The 27,429-nt window shown below is 38.0% G+C and overlaps 2 protein-coding genes across 2 annotated transcripts in view; one reads left to right on the forward strand and one right to left on the reverse strand.

Annotated features, from left to right (window-relative positions):
- Nucleotides 1-884: 884 nt before the first annotated feature.
- LOC136345445 (gustatory receptor for sugar taste 64a-like) lies at nt 885-4,896 on the forward strand. The gene is made up of 9 exons (XM_066293767.1): nt 885-1,398; nt 1,450-1,454; nt 1,508-1,779; nt 1,828-2,013; nt 3,220-3,377; nt 3,431-3,556; nt 3,611-3,931; nt 3,979-4,068; nt 4,821-4,896. The coding sequence occupies exons 1-9, from the start codon at nt 1,240-1,242 to the stop codon at nt 4,893-4,895; spliced, it is 1,392 nt and encodes a 463-aa protein (XP_066149864.1). The 5' UTR covers nt 885-1,239; the 3' UTR covers nt 4,896.
- Nucleotides 4,897-4,918: 22 nt separating this feature from the next.
- The window catches only part of LOC136345462 (microtubule-associated protein futsch-like), a 46,859-nt gene continuing 24,348 nt past the window's right edge, over nt 4,919-27,429 (reverse strand). The window contains exons 2-11 of the mRNA XM_066293791.1: nt 25,915-26,013; nt 19,409-19,581; nt 19,167-19,328; nt 18,840-19,008; nt 18,621-18,729; nt 18,176-18,299; nt 9,504-18,119; nt 8,278-8,428; nt 7,466-8,224; nt 4,919-6,897 (exon numbers count right to left, since the gene is read on the reverse strand). Coding sequence (XP_066149888.1) covers nt 6,728-6,897; nt 7,466-8,224; nt 8,278-8,428; nt 9,504-18,119; nt 18,176-18,299; nt 18,621-18,729; nt 18,840-19,008; nt 19,167-19,328; nt 19,409-19,581; nt 25,915-26,013 — 10,532 coding nt within the window. The 3' untranslated portion in view covers nt 4,919-6,727. The remainder of the gene's footprint in view (nt 6,898-7,465; nt 8,225-8,277; nt 8,429-9,503; nt 18,120-18,175; nt 18,300-18,620; nt 18,730-18,839; nt 19,009-19,166; nt 19,329-19,408; nt 19,582-25,914; nt 26,014-27,429) is intronic.

Consider the following 27,429-nt stretch of genomic DNA (forward strand, 5'->3'; position numbering starts at 1 on the left):
AGTCCTTTTTTTATAAATTATCGCGCATTTTTCGAGGACTCCTTGATACATTTTTTGTTGTGCTAAACGATTGAATTATGTGCTTTCTTTGTTACAGACTGCTGAGTTTTATTTTTTCCATTAAAACCGTTAACATTATGAAAAATATTCAAGAGCCTTTTTTGTCACAGAACTATGGAGAATTTAGAAAATTATTTATATTTCTGAAAAAACTAGTGCAGTATCATATTTTTCGTTTAAAATGACCAGGGTCACACCAATGGGGACGCTACTGGCTAAATTAAAAATATTGTTATCGCCTTGACACGTGTGCGCGTCTTTGAACCCATTTTATGGTATTCAATTTTTATGAAAATATTTAATGCAGGAAGCGAAAACGGATCCATGTTCATATGAGCTTTTTTCCTTAAAATTATCCAGATATTCACCCCTTGAGGTTTTGACGTACTAATATGAAACACTCTGTATATTATAGTATAATGAAAGTTCCGGCTTTACATTGCTATGGAAATACATCGGATACTATACCATTGCACCCATGGAGAACATAATTTACGATAAGGTAGAAATAAACATTGATGTGTTAATTCAACGAATTTTAATATTTTTAACAAGAAGAAAAAATTATGGGAACACCAATGATCTTTGGAATTTTTTGAGGAACTTTACTAGAATTTGAAATAAATTGTACACCCCTGTCGATGTACCTTTAAGGTACAACAGTAGCGATACCACGTAGATTTTCTTTGATCGACTAGAAACAACATCAAAATCGCATAGCATGCCGATGCCTACATCAGTGTTTTTGGGAATTTTGTGAATCAATAAAGTGCTGTCGCCAAATTACCTCCCCCCCCCCCCCTCCCCCCTTTCACACCCTGCAGTAATGATTATAAACAAGTAATTTCGAAACAAACCTTTTAGTAGTTTTTCAGTGGCGGCACCAAACTTTTTTTTATCATTATTACCAACAATTTTATTAGGCTAATGAGTCTTTCATACTAAATGTCCCCTATAACAACAGTCCCACACACATGTCTGTCTTGATTCTTATTACTGTAATTAAACGCCCTTGCACAGAGACTTTCCCTTCTCCTGGTATTATTTACACACTTGTATATTAATTCCTGCGAACTCTGTTATGGCTGATACAAATCTGTTTTAAGTGAAAAAAAATAGTGCTATAGAACTCGGGCAGATTTGCTTCACAAGAGGCGTTAATGAAAGCAACTGAGAGCAATGGCTTTGCTAAGTGAGATTTCTTTGTTAAACTCGAGGAAAAGCTTCAAAGAATATGTTCCTTCAAGCAACACTACTCCTAATACTCAAACATTTCACCAGCAAATCAAATTTCAGCTTGTTTTATTGGAACTTTTTGGATTTTTTCCCATACAAGGTGTGAGAATCTACATCTAAATACGACTAAACTTGACTGCAATTAAACTCAAGAGACGGTTGTTTAGGGCCAAATTATTAATCTTCCGCTAAGTTTAGCTCGGACTTAAAGTTCGTGTCAACTAAAAAAATATAGGCTTGCAATTGTTTATCAGCTCCTTATATTCCTGTTAAACTTATCACTAGTTCAAAAATTTGGCTTTAAAAGGTTCTGGAAACTGATACTGGTAGATTTAGGCTTGAGACGCTCATCTGACAATAAGACTTTAACCTTCACCTGGAGGTCTTGGAAAGTTCTCCTGAATATAGTCACCATGCTGGGTACCTTCTTTCATCTCATCTGTTTCCTTTTCTACACCAAAGTTTACAATATTTTAGCTTTAAGTAAGTAAAGCTTCACGGGTGTATTAGTAATAGAAAGAGCCTTTTTAGACGCCCTGGAATTTCATGTTGAGAGTGTTCTTCTCTCACTGCTGTTTCTCCATCTGACCAAAGAGTGGCCTAAATTTGCACATGAATGGCACAAAGCTGAGACTTCTATCAGCTATTACAGCAACTGCATGAACCCTAAGAAAAGAATTTGTCTAGTATCCGCAAGTATCCTGGGACTAGCTCTATGTAATATTAAAGCAATGCTAGATTGGGTTTCTACTATATAGGGTGTCTCAATTAGAACAGCTCACTTTCACTACAAGGGGTTTTTCCGGAAAACCCCGAAACAGTTTCTTTCTGTCCTGCCGGGAGACATCTTTTGAGGACATTTCGGTTCTTTTTACAAACTCGGTGAAATTTTTTTGTTCTGCTTGAAAAGTAATGCAAAAATACCGTTGGAAGTGTCGGTGTAATAAATCGAAAAAAAAAAACAGTGAAATCGAGCAATTTTTAACTATTTAAGTATTCAAATTGCGACTTAGTTACTTCCATGCGGTTATAAAGCCTTTATTGAACATTTTCTCGATCATTTTACAGCATTTCAGGAGTTCTTTCATTACATGCTACCACCATTCGGTGACGAAGATCTTCTAGAGAGGTAGATTTCGTTTTATAAATAGCACTTTTCAAATGACTCCATAAGGAAAAGTCAAATGGTGTTAAATTTGGAGATCTCGGAGGCCATTCAACGAAACTTCTACCAGGCTAGTATTCCAGAAAATGTTAGGGAATGTTGTGAAGAGATTTGAAGTGCCTTCAAAAGATGCACCTGTTGAAAGCAAAATCAACCTGTCTCAACGTTTTCTGGAAAAACTTCTTTCATCGAAACTATTTCAGCTGGACTGTCTTAATTGGGAGATGCTATATGCCATTCTAATTTCTAACAAATCCTAGAAGTATAAATGATGGTGAATGACAATGGATTTGGCACGAGACATTTTAATCTCAGTCACTTGTCATATTGACAGCTGTTAGCTCTCATTGATCATTTTAAAGGGGAAAATATCTGATTTTCTTTAGCGAACGTTTTTCATAGATGGAAGTAACATGTATTTGCGCACAAATGGATCGAAACTGTTTCTGTACAGCTTAGTGGCTATTGGGGAAACAATGAGTTTACAGCCAGCAAGCTTTTACCTGTTTGAACTGCCTGTCGCTCATGGCAACGGGCTGTAAAGTAAAAATAACGGCTTTTATCGCATTTAATTATATAATTAGATCTAATATTCTCCCCTCTAGAAGATAAAAACAAATTCTGTCTAGAATGTTGTATGTACCATAGGCCGAAAGAAGGACTACTTCCTTGATCGGATAACTAGCTCTTCCGCCGCAGGCGTAATCTTCTTATTTCAGCCCTCTCCAACTATTAGTCGTTTTTTTCGGTATTTTCAGTTGAGCATATAGTAGTGACAAGTCGCATCGCCCTTTTAAGCATGAGGCGAGAACCTTTGAGCATGTACAACGCCTCATGTGACTATTTTATCCATTACGAATTCCCAGAGGTGTTTCATTACGTCCCATATTCCATATGGACTGGGTTATTCTTCAAGGTTTCACCGCCTCTATTAAAAATAAATTTGATCCTCTAGAGAAATGGTTTCAGCTGTTGGTATTGCAGAAAACCTTCTTATGGTCTCAGATCGACGTTTTCATTGTAGCAATAAGTATTTGCATGCAATACAAGCTGAGGCAAGTCTCCATGAGATTGAAGCATCTCTCAAGGACTCGGGTAAATATAGTGGTCAACCCCCAGTGATTTAACCAAATTGGTGCATTTATACAGGAATGTAACGAACTAATCTGGCGCTTCATAAGGCAAGACTACGTGAAACTCACACATCTTTGCAGCATCATCAACCAAAAGCTCTCCTGCTTCATCTTAATTTCCTTCTTCAATAACTGCTACCATGTCCTCTCCCAACTTTTCAACAGCTTACGCCCCTCTATAAACGATATGGTCCATAAAGCCTACTTCTGGCTCTCATTCCTTTTGCTTATTCTTCGCATAGCCTCTGTATGTCTCTTTGGAGGGGCGATTTATGAGGAGAAAGAGGAGATTATCCGAACTCTTCTGACAGACCCTTCAATATCTTATAATGTTGAGGTGAGGAAGAAAAAATTGAGTTTTATCAGAAAAATAGCTTACTTTAGGTGGAGAGGTTTATAGAGCATTCGGTCACTTCTGAAATGGCTTTGACTGGGCTCAATTTCTTTAGGATAACCAGAGGGTTGCTGCTTAAGGTAAGCTTTCAGATAAGAAAAGGGAAGGTACTGGCGATTTGATCTAGGAGATAAATTACGTAGAAATACTCGCCAATGCAATCTAAGTTGCATTGTACCCTACAGAAATTACTCTTTTGATACAGTGAAATATGTAGTACCAAGCGAATATCAGCACCGCAATTGGAAGTCCGAAAAACCTTCAAAAAGCGAATTTGTCCGAATTTTGTATTTTTTCCTCGAAAAGTCTTTATATAATATAAATTTTAAGACTTTTATAGAAAAAATCAATCTTCCCGGAAATCAAAGAAGTACGAAATAATTTTTTCAACGGTATTTTTTTTATTTTGGAGTATGGCTGCTGTAACAGTTTCTTCGCTCAGTACGCCACTGTTCTCACAGATATTAAACTGTAAATTTCACCACAAAATTAGGAATAATAAAGGAAAGATATGCTGGAATACCGTTCGCATGCATAAATTAGTTTCAATTAAAAATAATGCAAAACAAAATGAAGTTGGTAAAGAGTTTCCCTGATCAGTACGGTTCTGATTTCAGCGAGAATATCTGGAAAAAAAATCCTCTACAAAATGAAAAGACATTTTGCAGCAACAGAGGCGCGCGAAAAAAAGTTGAAGAAAAATTGCGCATTTTCTTTTATGACTGAACGTAGCTGCTGTTATAGTTTCTACGCTCCGGCATCTCGTTTGGTCCTAAAACTTGCTTGGTACATTCTGTTTGCTCAGCAGTTTATAAAATAAGTAAATTTTCAGATTACGAGCGCCATCCTCACATACGAGCTTGTTTTAATTCAATTCGATCAGCAGGAATTTCAAAGAAACCGCTAGAGGAAGGTCCACAACAAACTGAGCAGACTTTTAAAACTTTATTTTATTCTCGCTTATTCCCATACATTAAATGCGTTTAAATATATTAATATGCAACTTTAATACAACATTTTTCAGCTAAAAGATCAGAATCACCTCGAACTAGAAGCTAAAAATATCTCCATCCTCTACAGGATTGGCTTCGGCACCTTTTTTCAACAAACAAAATCAGCCAATCCGCAGCATACCTCTAATACAATGCAAACAATCACATATAATTACGTTATAGTCGAAAAATATATTCAAGCATTTAGTAGTGCTCATGTGGAAACTGAAAATACAAAAATGTGTGATTACGTACCTGACCAATACCAGGGTCAAGTATATCGAATAAACAGGACCGGAGTGAAAATTTTTATTGCGTTGAATATATTTTTAAACATGCATAAATGCGGACTAAACGACTGACTTTTGCAGTTATATTGCAAAAGGGCAAATTTGAAAATTACTAATTTCGAGGAGGCCACCCTCAATAGCACCATCTTAACTAATTTGTTACTTCTACCTATTCTGCGACATTATAAAGCTGAGTGATTACTCGTGTGAGAGCAGTTTTATCCCAGTGGCCCCACCATTTTTTAAATTCCTATTTCGTCAGTTTTGCTTAGGTGTGTGTTATACAGGGTGGCCCAAATTTTAGAAAAAAAAAATTGGAGTTCCTGATGTATTTATTACCAGTAATAGCGCTTTGTCACATGACACAGGTCCGCATGACTCATGTCAGTTGTAAGTCATTTTGAAACGTTTGTGTTTACTTTTCGAATTCCAAACATTTTAACCACCCTGTATACATGTATTAACAAGTTTTATTCGTTATTTTTTTGTTTTCGTCTTATAAACTGCTCCCGGATTGAAATGATTCATATCAAAAAATGCTTTAATAAACTAAGTACAGTCTCGCTCTATTAAGTTTCAGGCTCTATTATAGGCCTCATCGTAAAGTAACACAAAGCCGTAGACGCTCTGATTTAATCACAATAGAAGCTATACGAGTATAATAACAATGTAATAAATAATATATTTAATAAAGCTTGGTTTATACGTGCATTTTCTACAATATTAAAAAACAAAACAAATTTCCCATACTTTTCAATTGTGTGTTACTAAATTCCTCGTCTTTTTTATCACCTCAATTTTTATCTTTTCATTCTTCTCAAAACTTCGTAAAAAGTCCCAATTTTTTTAAATATAATATTCAATAATGCCAACGAAGCAATACTAAAATAAAAATTTGTTGACTAGAATTAATATTATGGAAAGTTGACTAGAATTAATATTATAGAAAACCAACTTTCACCATCGTTACATCTAGCGGTGGCAACGCCAAATTTCTTATTGCCGTCAAGTGCCATCTAGTGGGATGAACGTTAACAACATCAACTGCAGTATTGCGGGATAGATTATGCTTGGATAATTCCTCTTATATTCTTCGAACGCGTTGCCACACTTGCAACATTGCTATGAAACATCATCTAGTGGGATGAACGTCTACAACATTAATTGCAATGTTGCCGCACAGATTTTTCTCACCCATCCTGGACACTTTGACGAAACTTTTCGCGACCCTCCAGCCAATTTAAGCTAGTTTAAAATGTCACCCATGACCTTTAATATATGGGAACCTCAAGAAGACTATAAACTAAGTTAAATTTCAAGACAGTACCTAATTATTCGAACATCAAATGGATGATATTTTACACTACTCAACTGTTGAGACTACCAATAAAGATTCATCTTTAGGCCTAAAGGACGACAGAAGTGGAGGAAAATTACGTGGGGAGGGGGCGGTTTCTTTAAAACTCCAAACGATAAGCCGAACACGAGGTCTCGTGATCTTGGAGATTGATGGTGCATCGGCTGGCAGAGGGTGCGAGATCGATCTTGTGTTTCGCTAGAAGGTCCTCGTTCTCGGCCACCCAATAGCCCAAGATGTCCGTATCGTACGTCGGAATAATGGTTACCTCTAATTATTAAAATACCGTTTTAATCCAGTGCTTAATAAAAATGTTATAATGGCAAACGTGACCATTTAATAAACATAATACAATTTTCGCCAAAAAACCAAATATATGCGTCAATCTGACATCTTATCAAATGTCATAAAAAACCAAAGAAAATACAAAAGGTCGGCCATTTTGTCATATGCGATCATCTTGGCTGAGTGACATTTGGAGAGCGCTGATATCGACGTTATACTTTTGACAATTGTCAGTATGAATCAGAGAAAAATTTAATGGCCAAGAACGTTTTAACTGTCTTATTAGTGAAGTAACAAGAAGAGTTTGGTGATATATTTTTATAGAGAAAGGTGCTATTATGTTCCTCAAACGACCAATCTGGACCAATTCTTGGAATTTTAATTAGGTAAAAATCTCTGAAATTGCTAGGTTTTGGTGAGTTTTCGGGTAAGTCAAAAGTATCACAATTGCTTAATTAACAATACTATAAACAGTCCTGAAAGCTGCTTGGTTCGGATGAGGAACGGCATTTTATTGGCAAATAGCGATCTTAAAAATAATTTTTATACCCACCTAAATCTTTATCTTCCCACGTCTGTTTGGCCTCCAATAAAGCATCGTATAGTTGTCTACTCGGCTCCAGTCCCGAAAAGACGTAATAACGGGCCCTTATCCTCTTGAAGAAGTCCACGGACGAGTAATAATGGTTCCCGTGGTGAGGAACGTAAGTGAGGTCCACATAGACAGGACTCATTTTCCTCGCCTTCAATTTAGACGGAGACTCCGATCTCCTCTTATCATCATTCAGCTTGTTTTTCGCACTCACATGCGAAGGCAGCTTCTTCTCCTTTTTAGGGGTTCCATTATTGTTAGGGGGCGCAGGGCTAGGTAGACCCAAGGGCTTCCCCCAGGAGGCTATGGGATCGGAAGATTCATCGAAATAAACACTGGTAGTCATTGGATCTTGTGTGGGAAGTTGATCACCAATAAAACTGCTAGTCATAATGTCTTCTTTCGGACCGGGAAGCCCTAGAGGCTTCCCCCATGAGTCTACAGCTGAGAAAGAGGGCCCATCCTTTGGATCTCTAGTGAGTCTGGCTGCAGTTACTTCAAACTCATCTGTGATTTCCAAATCATCCTCAAATTTCACGTCGCTAGTATACTTGGCTTTAGTGATTTCATATAAATAAGTGGGCGGCTCGTCGAATTCTTTAGGGAGGGCGCCGTACAGGGACGTACTCATGGGGTCTAGACTCTTCATGTCTAGTTCGTCCAAGTCCGACTGGGAATTGGCCACTTGCGACTTGGTGCTTAAGTCTTCATCATCGGTTTCTAATGAAAAGTCACCTTTACAATGATAATTTGTAACAACTCTCTCATATTACCTTGTTCGATGAGTCCGCTGTCCCTTTTAGTGGACGATAATTGGCCCTCTTTGGCTATAGGGCTGATGGGGACAGTTGGAGGGGTGGTTTTGCCGGATATGTCCGGTTCGGGGCTTGATTTATCGCTTGAGGCTCCAATTCCGGAAGAGGTCTACAGAGGGATGGAAATCAATTTAGAAAGCATGAAATTTGCACTAAAGAGCAATTTTCTACTTGAGACAGTTCTCAATATTGCTTTCAAATTTAATGAGTACGGATGGGTTTTGAGGTAGGCAAAAGATTCGAAAATTTTGGAAATCAAAAATATTGAAAAATACACTAAAAATTTATTATTTTGTGTGAGTGGAAATCCCCGAAAATAGTGATTAAAATTATTGAGTTCGGATGAGTGCAGATCACCTTAAGTTATTCTTAAATTAGGCGAGTCAAAAATAGTTCAAATTTGCTCTGAAAATTGCTTGGTTCAGATGAATCTCGAAAGTAATCCTTTAAATTACATATTTTGGGTAAATTTTCAGGTCCAGGTCAGTCACAAGTACCGAAAGAAACGATCAAATTCAGTTGGTGAAAAATATTGAAAAATCGTCAAGTAATGTTGCTTGGATACAAAAACATATAGAAAGTAACGTTCAGTCAAAAGTAAGTCAAAAAAAAAAACGTAGAATTACTCTTTATACTATCTGGTTTGGATGAGTAAAATGCGCGGAAATGGAGCTCAAAACTATCGAGTTCGGATAGGCTCTCGAGTGAGTTAAGAGTAAAAAAATGCTCAAATTTGGTGAGTGAAAAATGCTCAAAATTCTCTTCAAAATTGTTCAGTTCGGATGAGTAAAAATCTTGAAAATAAAGCTCCAGTTCCGGTCAAAAATACTAAAAATTAGCTTGAAGCGTTCAGCTCGAGCGAGGCTAAACTACCGAAACTTACGCTTAAATTGAACTAATGAAAAATAATGAAATTTGCACTAAAACCTGCTTAGTTTGTCCCAATTAAAACTTTTGGAAAAATCACTGAAAACTGTTGTGGGTTACAGTAAGTAAATGAGTGAGGGTGAGTCAAAACTGTCTTGCACTCTACAGGCCGTTTTTTCAATTGTTTGGATTGTACTGAGACTTTTCCAGTTATCTTTAGGTTGTTAAAACGTCCTTTTGATCGAATTTGAGCATATTATTCTCTGGTCATGTATAAATTGAATAAAAAAATGCAACCAAATACCCACAATACTTACACCTATGGTTAATGCGGAAGACCCATCTCCTGAAGGCGGTACGCATATTTTGGCATCGGTACTATCACAAATAAGACCTCTCTCGTTTTCGAGGAAACTTTGACTGGCAGCTCTATGATCTGAATCAGTCTTAATGCAAATCTCCACATCAGATACGGAGAGTTTCTTCGGTTCCCCACTACGGTCTACTTTAAGCTGGTCCTTTAGAGTCTTTTCTGCACTCTCCTTTTCACCTTTTTCTTCAGTTTTATCTTCGAGTTTTTCTATGTCTTTGCATTTGTCGAAGGACACTGATTCGGTGAATTTATAGAGATGTTCATAGTTCTTCTTTAATGAGTCTGCTTCTTGTTCTAACTGTTTTTCTTCCTTCTTCAAAGTTGCTTCATCTAGTTTGAAATCTTCGCGGATGTTGCATTTATCGAATGGGACTGACTCTACATGTTTGTTTACTTCTTCGTAGTTGCGTTTCAAAACCTCGGATTCTTTCTCTATTTGATGTTCTTCTCGTTTTAAAACCTCATTATCAAGCTCAGAGTCGTTCACAGTCTCTTTCGTTAAGCACGTTTCTTCTTTTTGTTTAACATCTTCTTTCAACTTAAATTCATCTGATGGTTTACATTTATCAAATGTGGTGGATGTTGCAAGTTGAGATGGATCTTCATGGCTTCTTCTCAGAGCGTCAATTTCTTCTTCCATTTGTCTTTCTTCTCTCTCCTTAACCTCTTCAGTTAGTTTAAACTCATCGGGCATTTTACATTTGTCAAATGATGTAGATTCTGCAAGTTTAGACAAATCTTCATAGCTTCTTCTCAAAGCATCTGCCTCTTCTTCCATTTGTCTTTCTTCTCTCTCCCTAACATCATCCTTTAGCTTAAATTCATCGGACACTTTGCATTTGTCAAATGATGTAGAGTTTACAAGTTTAGACAAATTTTCGTAGCTCCTCCTCAAGGCATCTGCTTCGTCTTCCATCTGTCGTTCTTCCTTTTCCAGGTCATCTTTATCAAACTTGTACTCTTCCTTGCATTTCTCGAACTTAACCTCTTCCGATATTTTCGAAAGATCTTCAACATTTCTTTTAATTGCAAGTGTTTCGTCTTCAATTTGTCTTTCTTCTTTCTTTAATGTTTCTTTATTTAGCTGAAATTCATCATATCCCTTGCATTTATCAAAGCTGATAGATTCAGTAAGTTTAGTCAGATCTTCATAGCTTCTCCGTAACACAATGGCTTCATCTTCCATCTGTCTTTCTTCATTCTTCAGTGTTTCCTTATCGAATTTGTACTGGTCCGGAGAGCTGCATTTTTTAAACGGAACTTCTTCTGCGAGTTTAGAGAGATCCTCGTAACTCCTCCTCAAATGCTCTGCTTCTTCTTCCATCTGTCTTTCTTCCTTTTGCAGTATTTCTTTATCGAACTTATAATCATCCACGTTTTGGCATTTATCAAATGAAACTGATGAAGAAAGTTTCGATAGGTCTTCATAGTTTTTTCTCAGAGTATCTGCTTCTTCTACCATTTGTTTTTCCTCTTGTTCCAACACCTTTCTGTCGAATTTAAACTCGTCTGAGGGTTGGCACTTGTCAAACGAAATTGACTCATTTAATTTGGACAAATCTTCATAGCTTTTTCTCAAGTGTTCTGCCCCATCTTCCAATTTTCTCTCTTCTTTTTCTAGATCTTTCTTCTCCAGTTTGAATTCGTCAAATACCACTGTATCAGTAAGCTTTGACAAATCTTCCACGCTGCGTTTCAGTTCTTTAGCTGTATCTTCAATGTCTTTCTGGTCCTTATCAATTGTAATTGCCTTTATTTCTTCTTTTTTAGTAGCATTATCAGCTAAACTTTTGTCCTCTGGAAGGATTGATTTTTGGGAAGAGTTAGCTGAAGTATCAAGAGTCGCAGAATCTTTCGTTTCTTCATGTTTGATTTTTCCTTTATCTGAATCTTCAGTTTGAAATTTTGAATCATTTGATTTTATGTCTGTTAATACTTCTTTCTTTTCTGCACTATCATTTTTCAATACTTTTTCCACATCTTTATTCAGGTCTAGATCGCTTTTCTTCTGTTCCTTTGGCAATATGTCTTGCAAAACTGTCATAACAGCTCCCCCAATTGCCGAAAATACCGAGTCTAAATTCTGCTCAGATGTCTCAATAAATTCTTCAGCAGCTTCAACGACGCTACTTTTTCTATCTAGATGCTCCGTTTCTGTGGGTTTTTCCACTTTTTCAAGTGCTTCAGAAAGAGACAGATCTTTCTGAGATGCTACTTTCTGATCTTTTAGAACTTCTGTGATACCAAGATTTTGAGACGCTTCAATTGTACCCGAGCCTTTTTCTGATATCAGCGACTCGGGCGTTTCTTTCTTTGTGTCTTCTTGTCCTTTTTTTAGATCAGATTCTTTGATCTTATTATCCTTAGATTCTTCAAGAAGGGAGTGAGTCTTTTGGCCAATTGAGGTAATAACACCTTCAAGAGCTTCTTCAGATTTTTCAATCAACTCTTCAGCCTTCTCTATAATGCTTTCACGTCTTTCTAAAAGGTCATTTGGTGTTTCTTCAATTTTAGATCGGTTTTGATGTTCTGTATCTTGCCCTTTGCCATCTACAGCCTTCTCTTCAATGATCTGAAGAGCGGACTGCAACTCAGAAGTCTCTTTTGTCGTGTTTTCTTCGGCCTTCTTCAAATTAGGTTCTTTATTATTCAGTCCATCCAGAAGGGACTGAGCTTTTCCATTAATCGAAGTAATTACCTCCTCAAAAGCTTCTTCAGATTTTTCAACTAAGTCTTCAGCTTTCTTCACCAGAGTTTTAGGCCCTTCCTTGATTTCCTTTTGAACATCTTCCTGTTTGGATGGTTTTTTATCTTCTATTTGTTCCTTCTGAGTCCTTTCAGAGTCATTTTCAAAAGATGAATCTCCAATATGTTTAGGCTTTTCTTCAGTTTCTTCAACTTTTAGAGATTTTTCAAGATTTTCTATCTTGTTTTGGCCTGCGTCCAGGCACTCAGAGGTCTCTTTTTTTATATCTTCTTCACTTTTCATTAAAACAGGCTCTTTATTATTAAGTCCTTCAAGAAGAGAATGACTCTTTTGGCCAATGGATGTAATGATACCTTCAAATGCTGTTTCAGACTTTTCAATTAATTCCTCGGCCTTCTCTATGATGCTCTCACGTCTTTGTGGAAGATCTTTTACTTCATCTTGGGGCTTGGGTGGTTGTGTATCTTCGGAATCATGCTTCTGAGTATCTTTTGAACCTTTGGATGAAGGTAAATCTACCACACTTTTAATCTTTTCTGTAACGAACTCATGTGCATCTGAAGTACTTTCTAAAAGTTTTGTCGGATCCTCGGGCTTTGATGATTTTTTCTCTTGTGAGAGTTCCTTGTGAGTGTCTTCTGAGTGTTTTGTTGTAGATATGTCTCCAGCTGTAACTTTCTCTTTAATTAAGTCACGAGAATCTACTGCAGGTTCAGAGATATCTCCAAGTACTTCAGTTATACTCGTTCCTGATGCTAGAGGCGCAGAAACCTCTTTTTTCTTTTGTTCTTCCATATCAGCTTCGTGTCCGATAAAATTGTCAAAAAGAGAGTGAGCTTTCTGACTTATTGAGGCCATCACACCCTCAAAAGCTTCTTCAGATTTCTCGACCAACTCCTCGGCCTTTTCTATAATGCTCAAGCGCCTTTGAGGAAGCTCTTGTGTTTGTTCTTCAGGCTTAGAAAATTTCTTCTCTTCTGAGTCTTTCTCTGAAGATGTTTTTATAACACTCGTCGTTGTATGTTCACTTTTAGATTCTAATGGTTTTTTAAGGTCTGAAGATGATTCTATTACGTGTTTTTCTGATCCCAGCCACTCAGAAGTTTCTTTACTCTTATCTTCAACTTTTTTCTTTTCTTCAGGTTCTATACTATGAAGAAGGGAATAAGTTTTCTGACCAATTGAAGTAATGACACCTTCAAGCATTTCCTCAGGTTTCTCGTCCAAATCTTTAGCTTTCTCAATGATGCTCTGCTGTTTTTCAGTACATTCTTGAACCAAATGTTCGGATTCTTTAGTTTCTGATTGTTCTGACAAAGATTGTTTGCGTGTCGATATTCCTTCTATATCTTCTTTATCTTCTTTAAGATCTTGAGACACTATACTTGATCTTTTTTCTGTTCCCTGAGATTCAGTCGTCTCTTTCTTGTTTTCTTCTATACTCTTCAAGTCTGGTTCTTGATGAGTAACTGTTTCTAGGAGGGAGTGAGTTTTTTGGCCAATTGAAGCAACTACACTTTCAAATGCCTCTTCTGAGCTTTTAATCAATTCTTCAGCTTTTTCAATGATACTCTGACGTCTTTGTGGGGATTCTTTTGCTACATCTTCAGGTTTCTTAATTTCTGAGTGTTCTTGCAAAGATTCTTTAGGTGCAGATTTTTCTTCTATATCTTCTTTAGTTTCTTGAAGTTCTTGCGGCACTATACTTGATTTCTTTTCTAAACCTAAAGGTTCACACGTCTCTTTCTTCTTCTGTTCTTCAACATTCGTCAAATCCGATTTTTGATGAATAACTCCCTCTAGGAGCGAGTGAGCTTGTTGATCGACTGAAGCAATTACACCCCCAAATGCTTCTTTAGATTTTTCAGACAATTCAGCTTTCTCTATGGTGCTATGATGTGCTTCTGAAGGTTCTTTTGATAGATCTTCACGGTTTCTCCCTTCGTAAGTATTTTCATTAGGTTGTAATGATTCTGTAAGATTCTGAGATAATTCAACTATACTTGATCTTTTTTCTGATCCCAAAAGCTCAGACGTCTCTGTCTTCTTTTCACTCAAATCGGCTTCTTGATGAGTCACTTCCTCAAGCAGAGAGTGAGCTTTCTGACCAATTGAAGTAATTACTCCTTCAAAAGCTGCTTCAGACTTTTCAATTAACTCTTCAGCTTTTTCAATGATGCTCTGACGTCTTTGTAGAGGTTCTTTATCTTCATCGTCATATTTGGATGCTTTTTGATCTTCTGCATCTTTCTGTATGGAGTCCTTGCGTGCATGACTGAAAGACTCCACTAAACCTGCAGCTTTCTCTTCAATATATTCAAGAGTATCTTCCAGTTTATGTTCGACGTTGGTGAGAACGGAAGATATTGATTCTGAGATGCCGTTGGTGTGAGTTTCTTCAATTCTAGCATCAATTTGGGGTAGCTGAAAACATGACTCCTTGGAATTTTCTGCTTGAATTGATGTAGCATCTACCACAGGGACAATAACGGTCTTTTCTATAATATTCTGGACTTCAGAACCAAGTTCTTTTGTTACAAGTACTTTATGTATTTCATCAGTTTTTATCACATCATCTTCTACTTTCTTCACTTCGGAATCTTTATGGTCATGTTTATGTTCGACGTTCTTTCCTTCAGATTTTTCCTGAATTAATTCTTCAGTTCCATCAAAATTTGCTGCAGATTTTTCAATGTGCTCAATTTCCTCAGATTTATTTTCACTTTCAGTGACTTTAGAGTCTTTTCCTACTAATTCCTCTTCAAGTTTTGTATCACTTTTGTGTTTTTTAATCTCATCAACTTTTCCTTCACTCTTCTCACTTGCTCCCACTACATCACCATCATCTTTAATATCTCCTAGATGCTTTTCATCATTATTTTCTTTAACTGATTCAATGTTAGTTTGTGAGTCAACTCTCCTAGCGGTAGATACACTTTCCTCAGTCTCAACTACAGAAGATTTTTGTGATTGCGTTTTCTGCTCCGGTGAAGACCTTCCAGAGCTCTCAGAACTGCGCGAAAACGTTATGGAACCTGCAGGACAAATCTCAGTTTCTTCTCCTCCATCTTCACTTGAAGCAGTCACCAACATACGATGAACGACGTCCTCCTGTTTGGCTTGCTTTTCATCTTCGGATTCTTCGGGAATAGGCGGGATTTCATCTTCAGTTTTAATGATTTTTGCTTCAATAATGGGGGAGTCTTGAGTAGTAATATGAGTCTCTTTAAGTTCTACGGCAAATCCAAATGGTTTTCCTTGGAGTTCTTCTAAAGGAGCGTCTGATTTGAGGACTTCAGCAACACTGACTACGATCTTCTTCACATCCTCTTCACGCTCTGCTGGAGATTTTCTTCCTAATTCGGCTTTATCGATATCTAGATCTGGGAAGATTTTAGGCCCGTCTTCTTCTGGAGAATAATCTGAGAGTATTACTGCTTCAGCGTGTTGAGGACTGCGATTTGCATGCTCAATTTCGAAGTCCTCTTTTGAAGATTTAAGCTCGGACAATTTGTCGTCGATCTTGGACACGTCTTTAAGGTTTTCTTTGAGCTCTGCCACAGAAGCGTCTTCAAGTTTATCTTCAACTTTCCTTATTGGTATTGAGTCTCCAATAGGGATTTTGACATCTTTTTTCAGTTCACTTAGCTTATCATCTAAGGCAGACATCTCCTGCTTACTCTCCTTGATAGAGACAATTTTGTCTTTCAAATCAGCCTCCTCAATCAGAGCTTTGATGTCCTCTTTAACTTCTTCTTCCAGACTCACCTGGATTTCATCTTGCAGACGCACTTCATGTTCATTTACTTCAACTTCTTTGTCATGTTTCAGCTTCTCATTGATTTGATCTATTATTGCTTCCTCAGTTTGGGTTTTTACCAAGTCCAAACCCTCTTTAGGTGGACTTTTATTGGTTATCATAACCCATTCATCATCATCAATAATAGTCTCTGCGATGAGGTTGTTGTCCTGATCTGCTTTCTCTTTGGTCTCAGTTTCAGCTTTTTCTAAAACTTTCTCTTCATCGATTGCCTCTTTTTTGTTCTTATCTTCAGCCTGGAAATCTCCCTGATAATCAGCCTCTTCGTGCATTGGCAAATCTGCTACTTCATCTGGTGTCTTCACTGCATCTTTCATGTGTCTTTGCTTGTCCAGAGGAATGGCCGCTAAAGTTGTTTGTTTGGGTTGTAGGTCTTCTTGCTGATGTTTCAAGGGAGGAGTTGCTGCTACTTCTTTTTCTTTAGTTTCTTCTTTTACGTGTTTCTCTTCTATCGCTTTATCCTCCTTAATTTCATCTAGGGTCATGCGTTCATCTTCTGGTAGAGTTGGAGCAGTGGTAGTAGCACCAGATTCTACTTTTTCATCAGGTTGCGATTCCACTTTTATTTCTTCTTCTTTTTTATCAGTACCTTCAGGGGATGTTATGGTAGGTTTTTTTGTTTTCTTTTCATCTTCGCTGCTTTTACGTTGCTTCTCCGATTCCTCACTATCACGCGCCAGTTTCTGTATTTCATCTTCTTTATTTTCCAACTCTGAATGTTCCTCCTTCTCTACTATGAGATACTCTTCAGTTTCTAAATCAATGGAGCTTTCCTTCACTTGCCTCACACCCGGTTCAGACTCCTCGGCTGCACTTTTACGAAAAACGGCCTCAATTTCCTTATTCACTTCTTGTTCTTCTTTTAGTTCCTCCAGTTCTTGCTCTTTGAGCTGCTGGATTTCTTCTGGAGTCAGCTTCGATATGTCTTTTTTTAGAATGCTGTCCTGATCTGCTGAAGGAGTGCTTACAGTGCTAGAATCGGTGGTTCCCTCTTTATCTAGTTTTCCTTTTTTAAAAAGGGAGTCTGGTTTCTGAGTGCTATTTTGGGAGGGTTTCTTTACAGGGCTTTTCGCAGTTTTGGGCCTCCGGGAAATTGGTTTCCTTTCAGGTTTTGGTTTGGCTTCAGATGTCGGCTTTGGTGGTGATATTTGCTCCTTCTTTTGGGGAGCCCTTTTGTTCTCAATAACTTTTCGATTGCTTGCATCTTTAGCGCTTTTAGCGGGAGTGGCATCAGGAGAGGGTTTCTGAGTTAATCGCTTCTCTTTCTCTTTAATATCTCCATTCTTCTTGTTCTCGATCAAAGTTTTCTTAGGAGTCGCAGGTCCTTTTTTCTCAGGCGCAATTTTCTTCTTCTGTACCACTTCTTCTTTAACTTTGGGCTTGTTGTCGGGCTTCGTCTTGGGCTTGAAATCAGCAACATCTTCGATCCTTTTGGCTCTTACTACATCACCGTTCATCTCTGAACCCTTCTTAGCTTCCTCTACCTTGTTTTCTTTCTTCTCCTTCACAGCGAGCTTCTCCAATACCTCCTGTTTGGTCTTTTTCGATGAAATAAAGGTCTTTACAGTACAAGTTGGATGTTTCATGTACTCCACGCTTTTAAGTCGATCCAGCCCTTCAAAGATCTTCCTCTGGGGTGCACTTCCAGGATACAAAATCCTGGTTACTGTGTCATTAGGGTTTGCAGGTTGCCACACCAACAAAGCGCAAATGGATACCGAGTTTTGCAAAGGGAAAATGAAGTCTTTTCCAGGTTTGTTCATACTTAACAACTTTGCATCGCTTTGGTTCCATTTCAGCAGAAACTCGCGCACTTCTTTGGAGTTTCTGTCCGGAGATAGGACGAACATGTTCAAGGTACCATGGCCCACTTTATGGTAAAGAATTATGGGTTCCGAGTCCCTGTAGCACGGCTGACAGGAGAGGTTCAAATGCTTCAAATCCTGGATTAGGTTCTGTCCTTCTTCCAGCAAACTAATGATCAAGGGGTCCTTGTCTTTGTCTCCGTCAGGGCTTAGTAGGGATTTCCTTTCCTGAAATGGGTTAAAAGTTGAAGAGTTTCGGAAGGACGAGGAGGGAGCACTTTCACCTGAATGTTGCAAAAGAAATGGCCAATCTGGGGGTAAACTGCACCCTGTCTCTTCCTCTTCAATACGGAACTAACACCACAAACGCTACTGTTATTCAGTCTAGTCATTAAAACTGCATCTAGTCTGAAAAACCATGGACATGTTAAAAAGCATTAACTCGATTTAAGTTGCTAAAGCTGGCTCGATCAAAGCGCCCCGCTACCCGTAGCTCCGCTGCTGAATACTAACTGTTTATTACAATCATGGGCGTTCAGAAGACAATTTTTAAGTTAGAAGCAGCAACAGCAAAAAATCGAATGGAACTAATGAATTTTGAAAATTTTGAGCTCTGGTTTAGTCATTTTAAATTTTATACTCAAAAGTATCGTTATTTTTGTATCGGCACATGACCAGTACCAGCCGAAGGCCTATGCATACCCCGAACCGCTACACACCTTTACCCACCTATCTAAATGTCGTACAAAATCCCAAAAACACGCCTTTCTAGAGTACCCCCCATCCAACAGCATGTTGAACCCATTGATTCCGAATAGAGAAGCATCCCCTTGTCCACCTTTAAACATAGGTAACAATATCGAATTAGGCCGAAAGAGACGGGGCCCCAAACGGGGAATAAATCTGCACAGTTTGAACCTAAATTTGATATTAACAAATCACACTTACCGGGGAAAACGTAAAGCGTGGGTCTGGAAAATCTAATATTACCCACAACGTCGGAGCTCTCCAATATATCCTCCAGCAGTGTGGGGACCAAGAAGGGCTCTAAATATTTAGAGAAGCCCGAAATGGATGGCGAACCGGTTGTTAGGACGTCTGTGGGATTTACCCGTACCTGAACACCATTAAAAATTTGCATTTGCAAGCATTCCACCCTAAGTACTAAATTACTTCGAAACGAAAGAGTGCGATTGGCGTGCGACCAGAGCCCTTTTCGCATAATACAAACGCGTGCGTAATGTACAAAATAAAACCTTTTTTGCTGTGACTTACTTTACAAGATTTAGCAAAAGATTCCTTTGATAGTCTGGTCCATTCTCCCTCGGGGGCGCAGTGCAGGTCTATAGAGATGCCGTTCTCGTAAGCGTGGATTACTCTCTGGACCTCGATTTCCTGGAACGCTTCGGCAAAATCGGAATAGGAGAATGTGCCGTCCTGAAATTGAATGCGGCGTTAGACCTTAACAAGCGAATTTATTAAAAACTACTAAAAAAGATCTATCAGAGACAGCTGACCTGTAGAGCCCACGAGCCGTTTCCCTGGAAAGTGTATCCTGCATGGATAATATGTCTATGCCTAGTGAAACTACTGAGTAGATTGCGGACACATTGGGACAATGTACTGACGGCAGGATGGATGAGGATTTCAGTCACTAAATTTTCCGAGGCGAACTGGATAAGCCGTTCTCCTGTAAATAATAAAAAAATACTTTTGCTAAAAAAAAGAGCTAATTGCATATTTTATTCATTAAATTCCCTCCGAAGGTTTTTGTATTCTGATAGACGTCAATGGACGAAGGGTGTTCGTTTTTCTCTACAATAAACCCCCGTGCAATTTCAACACTGCTGACGTCATTTTGTACACTGGAAGCGCCAATCGACACAATTTTATCATGCATCAACGCGTATACCTCGCAGCGATGACCATTTTACATAATCGAATAGGCGGCGAAGGCTCACTTCCTGTCGCATTCCGGATGACGTCAACGAATGCACAGCGCCACCTGTGCGAAAGTCTGTGGTGGTCGAGAGGCGCGAATAAGTCACACACCTTCGGGTAATATTTGTATAACGTCAATAGGAAGTGAAGGTTCGTTAAAGCTCTGTCACTGTCCAATATTTAACTTCTGACGTCAGGCTGTGCGCGTCTCGAGCAAACAAATTTAATTTTCTCAATAATTTAACGTTTCTATAACACATAGAGATGTTCATGTCACGCAGCGCACCATTTCGTATTACATTACGTCTTTGTGAGGCAACGAAAGAAGCATCTAAGATACATTAAATCAAAGAGAACACCGAGAAAAACAGAGGGTTCGGAAGTTGATAAATATGTATCTGGGATTTATTGCACAATTTATCAACCTCCGATCACTTGCAGGCAGAAAATATGCTCTTGGAAAATAGTTCCATCTGGGCTAAATTTTTCCATTCGAAAACACGTACAGTGCCGGTAAAAAGTATTGCAATACGTTTATAACTTTCATAAACTTAATAGTTTTAAAAAATGCTTAAACACGTATATTTTTATTGAAAAAAAGGCGTTTCATGCAACATCGTTCAAATTTTGCACCCTTCGCCAGCCACCCAAACAACCCTTCAATTTTCAAATAGAAAGGTACCCATTTGTAGTATATCAGATGAAGGGTAATTCATTGAGTGATATAGAGGTGTGCTCAGAACTAAAATTTAATATACAGTTTCCTTAAAAAATTAAAATTATTACATACAAAACAAGGTAATTCAATATTACATTAAAAAAAAATGGAAATCCCTACAATAAGTGCCTAAATTGGGTTCCAGTGTCAATTTGGCAATGACTCGGTCGTTCTTCAAACTCGTTTATTTTCTAGTGCTGCTTCTGTTATTAATTCTAATTCTATTTGAATTCTACGACATAAATAATCTAAATTTTGCGACCTATTTTTATAAACGGAACGCTTCAATTGGCCCCACAAAAAAAAGTCGAGGGGCATAAGATCTGGAGATCGCGGCGGCCATTCTATTGCGCTTTTCCCACTTATCCATCTTCTAGGAAAACTCTCAAAGATTCCCTCTCGCAGTCACTGTGTAATGTGGTGGTGCCCCCTCTTGTTGGAACCGAATATTATTGGCTACTTGTTCCCCATTTTTTCCAGGAAAAATTGCGGGGATTGATGGAACCATTTCGTTTTGGAATAAGAGCGAGTATGGTGCGTTGTTTAAGTTTTCCTTTATGAAAAGTGGACAGGTGAACTGGTGGCCGATTATACCCCTCTGTAGTAGATCGAGTTTGGCGGATTTTGTGTATGCAAAAGTCTCCAGCCGAGGTGGGTTTTCTGTAGATCGGTCAAGACGACCATTTCGACGAACAGGTCCATTTAAGCAAAACGTTACTTCATCCGAAAATAAAAGTCTAGAAAACAACCTATTATCCTGAATGCCTTTTTCTTGCGTCAATTCACAAAACTCCATCCTGTGATAAATATCTTCAGGCGTCAACTTCTGGGTAAGGGAAATTTTGCACGGATGAAATTTTTCTCGTCTTAAAAGATTGTTTACTCATTTTACAGATACATTAAATGGAACAATAACTTTACTGGTGGATTATATGGGGTTTTCACCGCGAGATAAAGGAATGTCTAGTGCTTTATCGTAACCAGTTGCTGTTCGAGGCGTTCCACATTTTGAAACAGCTTTCCCACTTCCAGTTTATTGAATTTCTTTATTAATCCGACAAACTCTACTTCCATCAATAGGTCGGTGCGGATATTTCTCGTTAAATATGGGACACACCTTCTCCTAAGCTCTTCTGCAATTTCCATACCCCCCCCCCCCCAACACTTCAAGATTAAAATTTCAATTTTTGTTTCTCAGATAATCGACCCATTTTTTGATATCCTAACTGTCGCAGGTGCCTAATCACTGGATTCATCTACTAATGAATTCTATGAAAACCAAAATATTTTGCATTTGAAAAATTGTTTAAATTGAAGACGATTTGGAGCTTCCACGTCTTATTTTCATTTTTTCGTTCTTCGAAAATGAAATGAGAAATAATTCTCTATCTAAGAAAGAAAGATTAACACTATAAATCTTTTTAGGACGTGGACTTTGTTCTCTTTTTTTTTAGGGAAATTGTAGATTCAATGTTAGTTCTGAGCGTACCGTTATGTCCCTTACTGAATTATCATCGAATTATCTTTCATTTGATATACTGCAACGGGTACTTTTCGATTTAAAAATCAAAAGGTAGCAGGGGTAGCTGCACAGGGGTAAAAAAGTTCTTCATCGAAAATAATATATCAAACGAATTTTTTTAAACAAAATTACACATGTTTAACCGTTGTTTTTATGTCAGCTATATGAAGCTTATAAACGTGTTTCAACGCTCTTTACAAGTGCTCTATATTATCATTAGAAACTCATTTCGTTCATGGTTATTAATAATTCTATCCTATGAGCCCCTAAGAGCAACCTCGAACCAATTAAAAACCCAATTACCCACCCCTAATGATAAATTCTCTGATTATAGGGCAATAATCTCGGTTTATTCAAATTGCGAAGAGTTAACTCCGGCAGACACACTTACTGAATTATTTAGCCCTGGGATATAGCGAAATTGAAACTGCAACAGACAAGGGCATTGTTGGGGATTTAAGGCCTACTGTTCCTTCATTTAAAGGCTCATTTCCGGCAATGACTTAGAAGTTTGTGCATTTGAATGCATAGTGCCTATGGCAGCCAGGAAATAAAATCCATGATTAACGTTCATTAATTAAAGTGTTTGAAAAAAAGTATAGAATGACGTCAAAATTACTTGTCCAATGAAATCTCCCTGTAACAATGTATCACAACTTACGTTGTTGTCACGTTAGAAAAACGAATAATGTATCTGGTACCATTAGCATACAGGGTCATTCACGGTGATTGTCCTATTAAAATTTTCAGTGGTTCTAATATAGCTAAAGACCTGAAATTTTGGATGCCGATGTGGTGCAGTTTAGTCTGTTGAAATAAAATATTGGCCCAATTGCGAGGTTGCCATATCTATGGGTAACTGACCACAATTTTGTTATTTTCAATAGTGCACACTGTATTTTATATACATTTTCAAATTGTCCGGAAGATTTAAGCCCCAGTTTATGTATCACATGCCATAGCTATGACGATCCGTTATCGAAATAATTTTTTTTTACTGATTTGGCAACAAGCAGCTCTAAATTGAAAAGCTCATATATTTTCAACGCTCACAGCTAGAGAGTTGAAATTTGAGCTACAGACTCTCATTAGTTATCTGCATCTTGTAGTGTTATAATTTTTCTGGATTTACATACAAGGCGTGGGAAAATGCGTGCGTTATCAGAAGGATAGAAATATGAGTGTTAAATCAGAGTCTTAAAAAGGACACCCTATATTTTTTATACATTTTATTTGGATGGCATCTGAAATATCAATAAATTATCTATCGAAAATTATTATACATTGATATAATGATTTTCAGTAGTTTCTGAGATATTTTTAGAATCAGAACCTTTGAGAGTGAAAGGTACCACTTACTAGTTGATTGGATTAGGATGAGGCTATGCGCTACTCTGGAATCATTATAAATGGAAAAAAAAATTTTGCAACATTCTCCATTATTAGGAAAAATTAAACAGTGGAAAATATTTGGACATTTTCAGGACAGCAATTATCGAGTTTTAATGGACAATTTACCAATAAACTTATATGGGAACTGTTGGTATCCATTAGATGATCTTGATTCTCACTGCGCAAATGGAGTAAGCGCCCAACTTCTTTTGATGTTTGGAGATCGATGGATGCCGCGTCTGGGCCCTTGCAGTTGGCCACCCCGATCACCAGATCTTACACCGGTTGATGCCTATTTACGGGGTGTCATTAAAAGTAGAGGATGCAGGGACGAGGTGCAAAACATTGAACAGTTAGAGGAATGGATGAGAGATTGATTTGATCTGCTCGACCCAAATGAACTTCAGAGAGCTACCAATGTTATGAATTCAATCCAAAAATGTCTCAAAGCAAACGGTGGCCATTTTCAACAAAATCACTCATTTTATTTGTATTACGTAGATCTAGTTTATCATGAAGGATATTACAATTTCGTTTATTTGACGTCGTTAACCCACACCCTCCTCCCAATAGAACCAACCAGTAAGCGGTACCTTTTATCTTCAAAGATTCTAATTTTTTTAAATACCTCAAAAACGATTAAAAATAATTATGTCAATGTAAAAGAATTTTCGATAGAGAATTTATCGATCTTTCAGATGCAATTCAAAAACATAGGATGTTCTATTTTAAGATTATGATTTAACACTCATATTTATATCCTTCTCACATTGCACTAATTTTTCCACGCTCTGTATGCAAATCCAAAATATTTATAATGCTACAGACAACCAATGAGAATCCGTTGCTGAAATTCCAGCTATGTAGCTGCGGTAGCTGAGGAGATAGGTGCTTTTCAATTTAAAGCTGTCTGTTGCCAAATCAGCCAAAAAATAATAATTTCGAAGACGAATCGTCATAGCTCTGGCATAAACACATAAACTGAGGTTTAAATCTTCCGGGCAATCCGAAAATGTTTATAAAATACAGGGTGTGCCATTAAAAAAAAAAACAAAGTTGTCGGTTAGACGTAGACCTGGCAACCTCGCAATGATACTAATATCCTAATTCTATAGATCAAATCCCTTTGCATCGGCATCCTATTAAATTTCAGATCTCTAGCTATATTAGAACTTCGTGAGCTTTTAATACGCCACTTGCCGCGAATGACGCTGTACACAGAGTGAGTGTTTTTCGAGCTCAGCCATAGAGATCTCGGCAACCATAATAAAATCAGACTGAACATGTGATACATCATCGCATTAAAAATAAACCAGAGATAGAAAACGTGGAAATCTAATATTGCGCTTTTAAGAAAAAAAAAAACAAAGTTGATGATGTTCTTCCGAAGATCAAAACGTCGAATTTCCAATATGATATCGCCGCGTTGCAGAAGAGGAAAAATTGCACTGATGAGGTGTCAATCGTTTCGAATTACTTTGCCGCATAAGCTGAGCGAAAAGCAGAAACGTTTTTCCAAAATTTCAGTTTCTTCGAATATCTCCGAGAGTCACGGGATTTTTTTAAATTCCAAATGGCATATATTTGAGCTTTAACTTTGCTGTAATTTAACCAACCTCGCATCATTTATGGTGGTCGAGATACTGACGGTTGAGCTCCAATAACGGACACCCTGTAAATAAAAAAAAAAAATTATGAGAATTTTCACTTAATTTTTCTTTAGCTATCTTGAACTAATTACATACGGTTTCATTTATTTTTCGCCCAAAGTGTTCCATATAAAAACATTGGTCCCATGCCCGCCCAGCTGCCGGTTACGAAGTGATTTGGGTTTTCATCGTTATTAACGCTCCAAAATGTTTACTTGAACGATTGATCATTCTTAAGTTGAATAAATGAATATTTAGGCAAGAAGTTTTGCCAAGATTTTCAGTGTAACAGGTTTCTCCCGCAGTATCATGCATATGATGTAGGGAAAGCTGCTCTAGTTAGGACGGAACAACTCTGTTTTGAAGACAGAAGCCTGAACAACTGTAGAGCGTAAAGTTTTCACGAACGCTATTTTCATGTCGGAATCTCAAAAACTCTAAAAGGAAACATGTTTTTTTTTCGGGAAGGAATCCTCAATGGTTTTCGAACGGTGGCCTTGTTTAACTTGATGGGTGAATGGAATGAAAACAAATGGACGAAAATTCAACCTAAAACAAGCTCGTAATTAGAGGTTAATCGTAATCAACGCAATTGATGAAGCAACTGCATAAGTGAAATACTCCGACTTTACATACCAAAACATTTATTCGCACAGTTTAACTGAAGCAGAGTCTATTGATTTTTGGTGGATTTAAATGAAAACAAGGTCAGCGCAGATTTCCTATTGTCGCAAAATTCAATAGGTCCCAATGCTATAGAATCATACTTTTCTTATTACCCTGACACGTGTGGTTTCTTACCAAAACGGGCCTCCTCGCCTTCCAGTCTTTGCTCCGTTATAATTGTCAGCTCCTTCTCCAAATCTACCAGGCACTCTTTCACGTCCCACGATAGCAATCCTGCAACAGAAAACGCTCATAACGTTCGTGAAAAGCTTCTTAGGCCGCGTTGTATGGCGAAGGTGTTAACCCCCGACCTGAAGCTGAAAATGGCCGGATGCGGATCAGACCTGGAGCTTATGCCTCAGGTCCGACGCGCGACCCAGTCATTAAATCCCCGATGTCTTCGGTTTAACTTCAAGCGGAGTTTAAGCTGAAGACACGCAGCTGAGTCCTAACGAATTTCACGCAAGAGAAAAAACAACCATTATCTACTAGGGCAGTAATCAGCTCTTAATGAAACAATTTTCAGCACGTTTAAGGGATCGTAAAAACTCGGGTTTTAGGAAAATATTCATATGCTCTATGCCCATTTCCAGCTTTGCTGGGACGCTAAAAGGGCACCAATAAATTGCAATTCAAAGCCGCACTGCGGGGTCGCGCATCTGACCTTTAAAATGCGGTTTGAGCACCTCTGGCCTGATATTGGCTCCAGATTATTTGCAAATAACCCTTGAAATACCCACATAAAATCCCTTTCACAGAAAATATCTCACGGTGATTTGTACTGTGTGAAATACAAAATAGCGTGGCCACGTGAAGGCCCAAACTTCCAGAAACGCAAGAGGTTAATTACCCAACAAAAACATTTTGTGTAAGTCGGGTTCCCACGAAGTTTCGTCGGGGCTGTCGCTTCGCGACGTCAGCTGTGTTAAAAATCGATGCGGAAACTTATCGACGTAATGTGTCGAGATAAGAAGTGTTTCCATGTGCTTCCCGGACCTCACTCAAATCCTTTAAATTGGACTTTTCAGGCAAAGCTCAAACTTCGATTATCTGTACAAGCCGTGTTTCCTGCATTCTCTTAAATTTCTTGTGACCGTCTGCCTGAAAAGGCCGATTTTGTCAGGTTATATTTCATAAGCATGAGCCGTGCTTCCACGCACACCCGGCTATAATTGAAAAATCCAAAAGCTCACCGTTCAGGTGACTCAACTTTTAATAACCTCTAATATTTATGAGTCGAGTTGTCACGTTCTTGTTGATATAATAAATAATCCGAAAAAAATTTTCGTTTACGACTAGAACTTGAACGTCTCCAGGGGGAAAATGGAGCTCCCCTTCCCGGTCGATTGTTGATTAAGCTGTGTTCCCACGGACTTCCATCTCTATCCTGGGAATCGGATCAATACCCCTAGTCCGCCGCTTCAAAAGTTTCTGTAATCGTTACGAAATATTTAAATACAGATAGTTGTGTCTTCACGTGTCCGTGGGCATGACTAAAAGGTCAAACTTGGAGCGTTTTAGTTATTTTCGAAAATTGAGTAAGTCAAGCTTTCCGGTTATATTCCAGACTATTCACCTTGAACCCTAAGACTACCCCCGCACGTTCCAGTGGTTTTTGTCACATTCCTCTTACATGTCTTTGTCTATTAT

This window comes from Euwallacea fornicatus, chromosome 19 (assembly GCF_040115645.1).
Source record: "Euwallacea fornicatus isolate EFF26 chromosome 19, ASM4011564v1, whole genome shotgun sequence".
Taxonomy (NCBI): Eukaryota; Metazoa; Arthropoda; class Insecta; order Coleoptera; family Curculionidae; genus Euwallacea; species Euwallacea fornicatus.

What these genes read in the sequence shown, in the direction of transcription:
- LOC136345445 (XM_066293767.1), top strand. Translation starts at nt 1,240, where the DNA reads ATGGCTTTGCTAAGTGAGATTTCTTTGTTAAACTCGAGGAAAAGCTTC. An exon ending in GGACTGGGTTATTCTTCAAG is followed by an intron (nt 3,378 to 3,430) that starts GTTTCACCGCCT and finishes AAATGGTTTCAG; the next exon opens with CTGTTGGTATTGCAGAAAAC. An exon ending in CCAGAGGGTTGCTGCTTAAG is followed by an intron (nt 4,069 to 4,820) that starts GTAAGCTTTCAG and finishes GTAAATTTTCAG; the next exon opens with ATTACGAGCGCCATCCTCAC.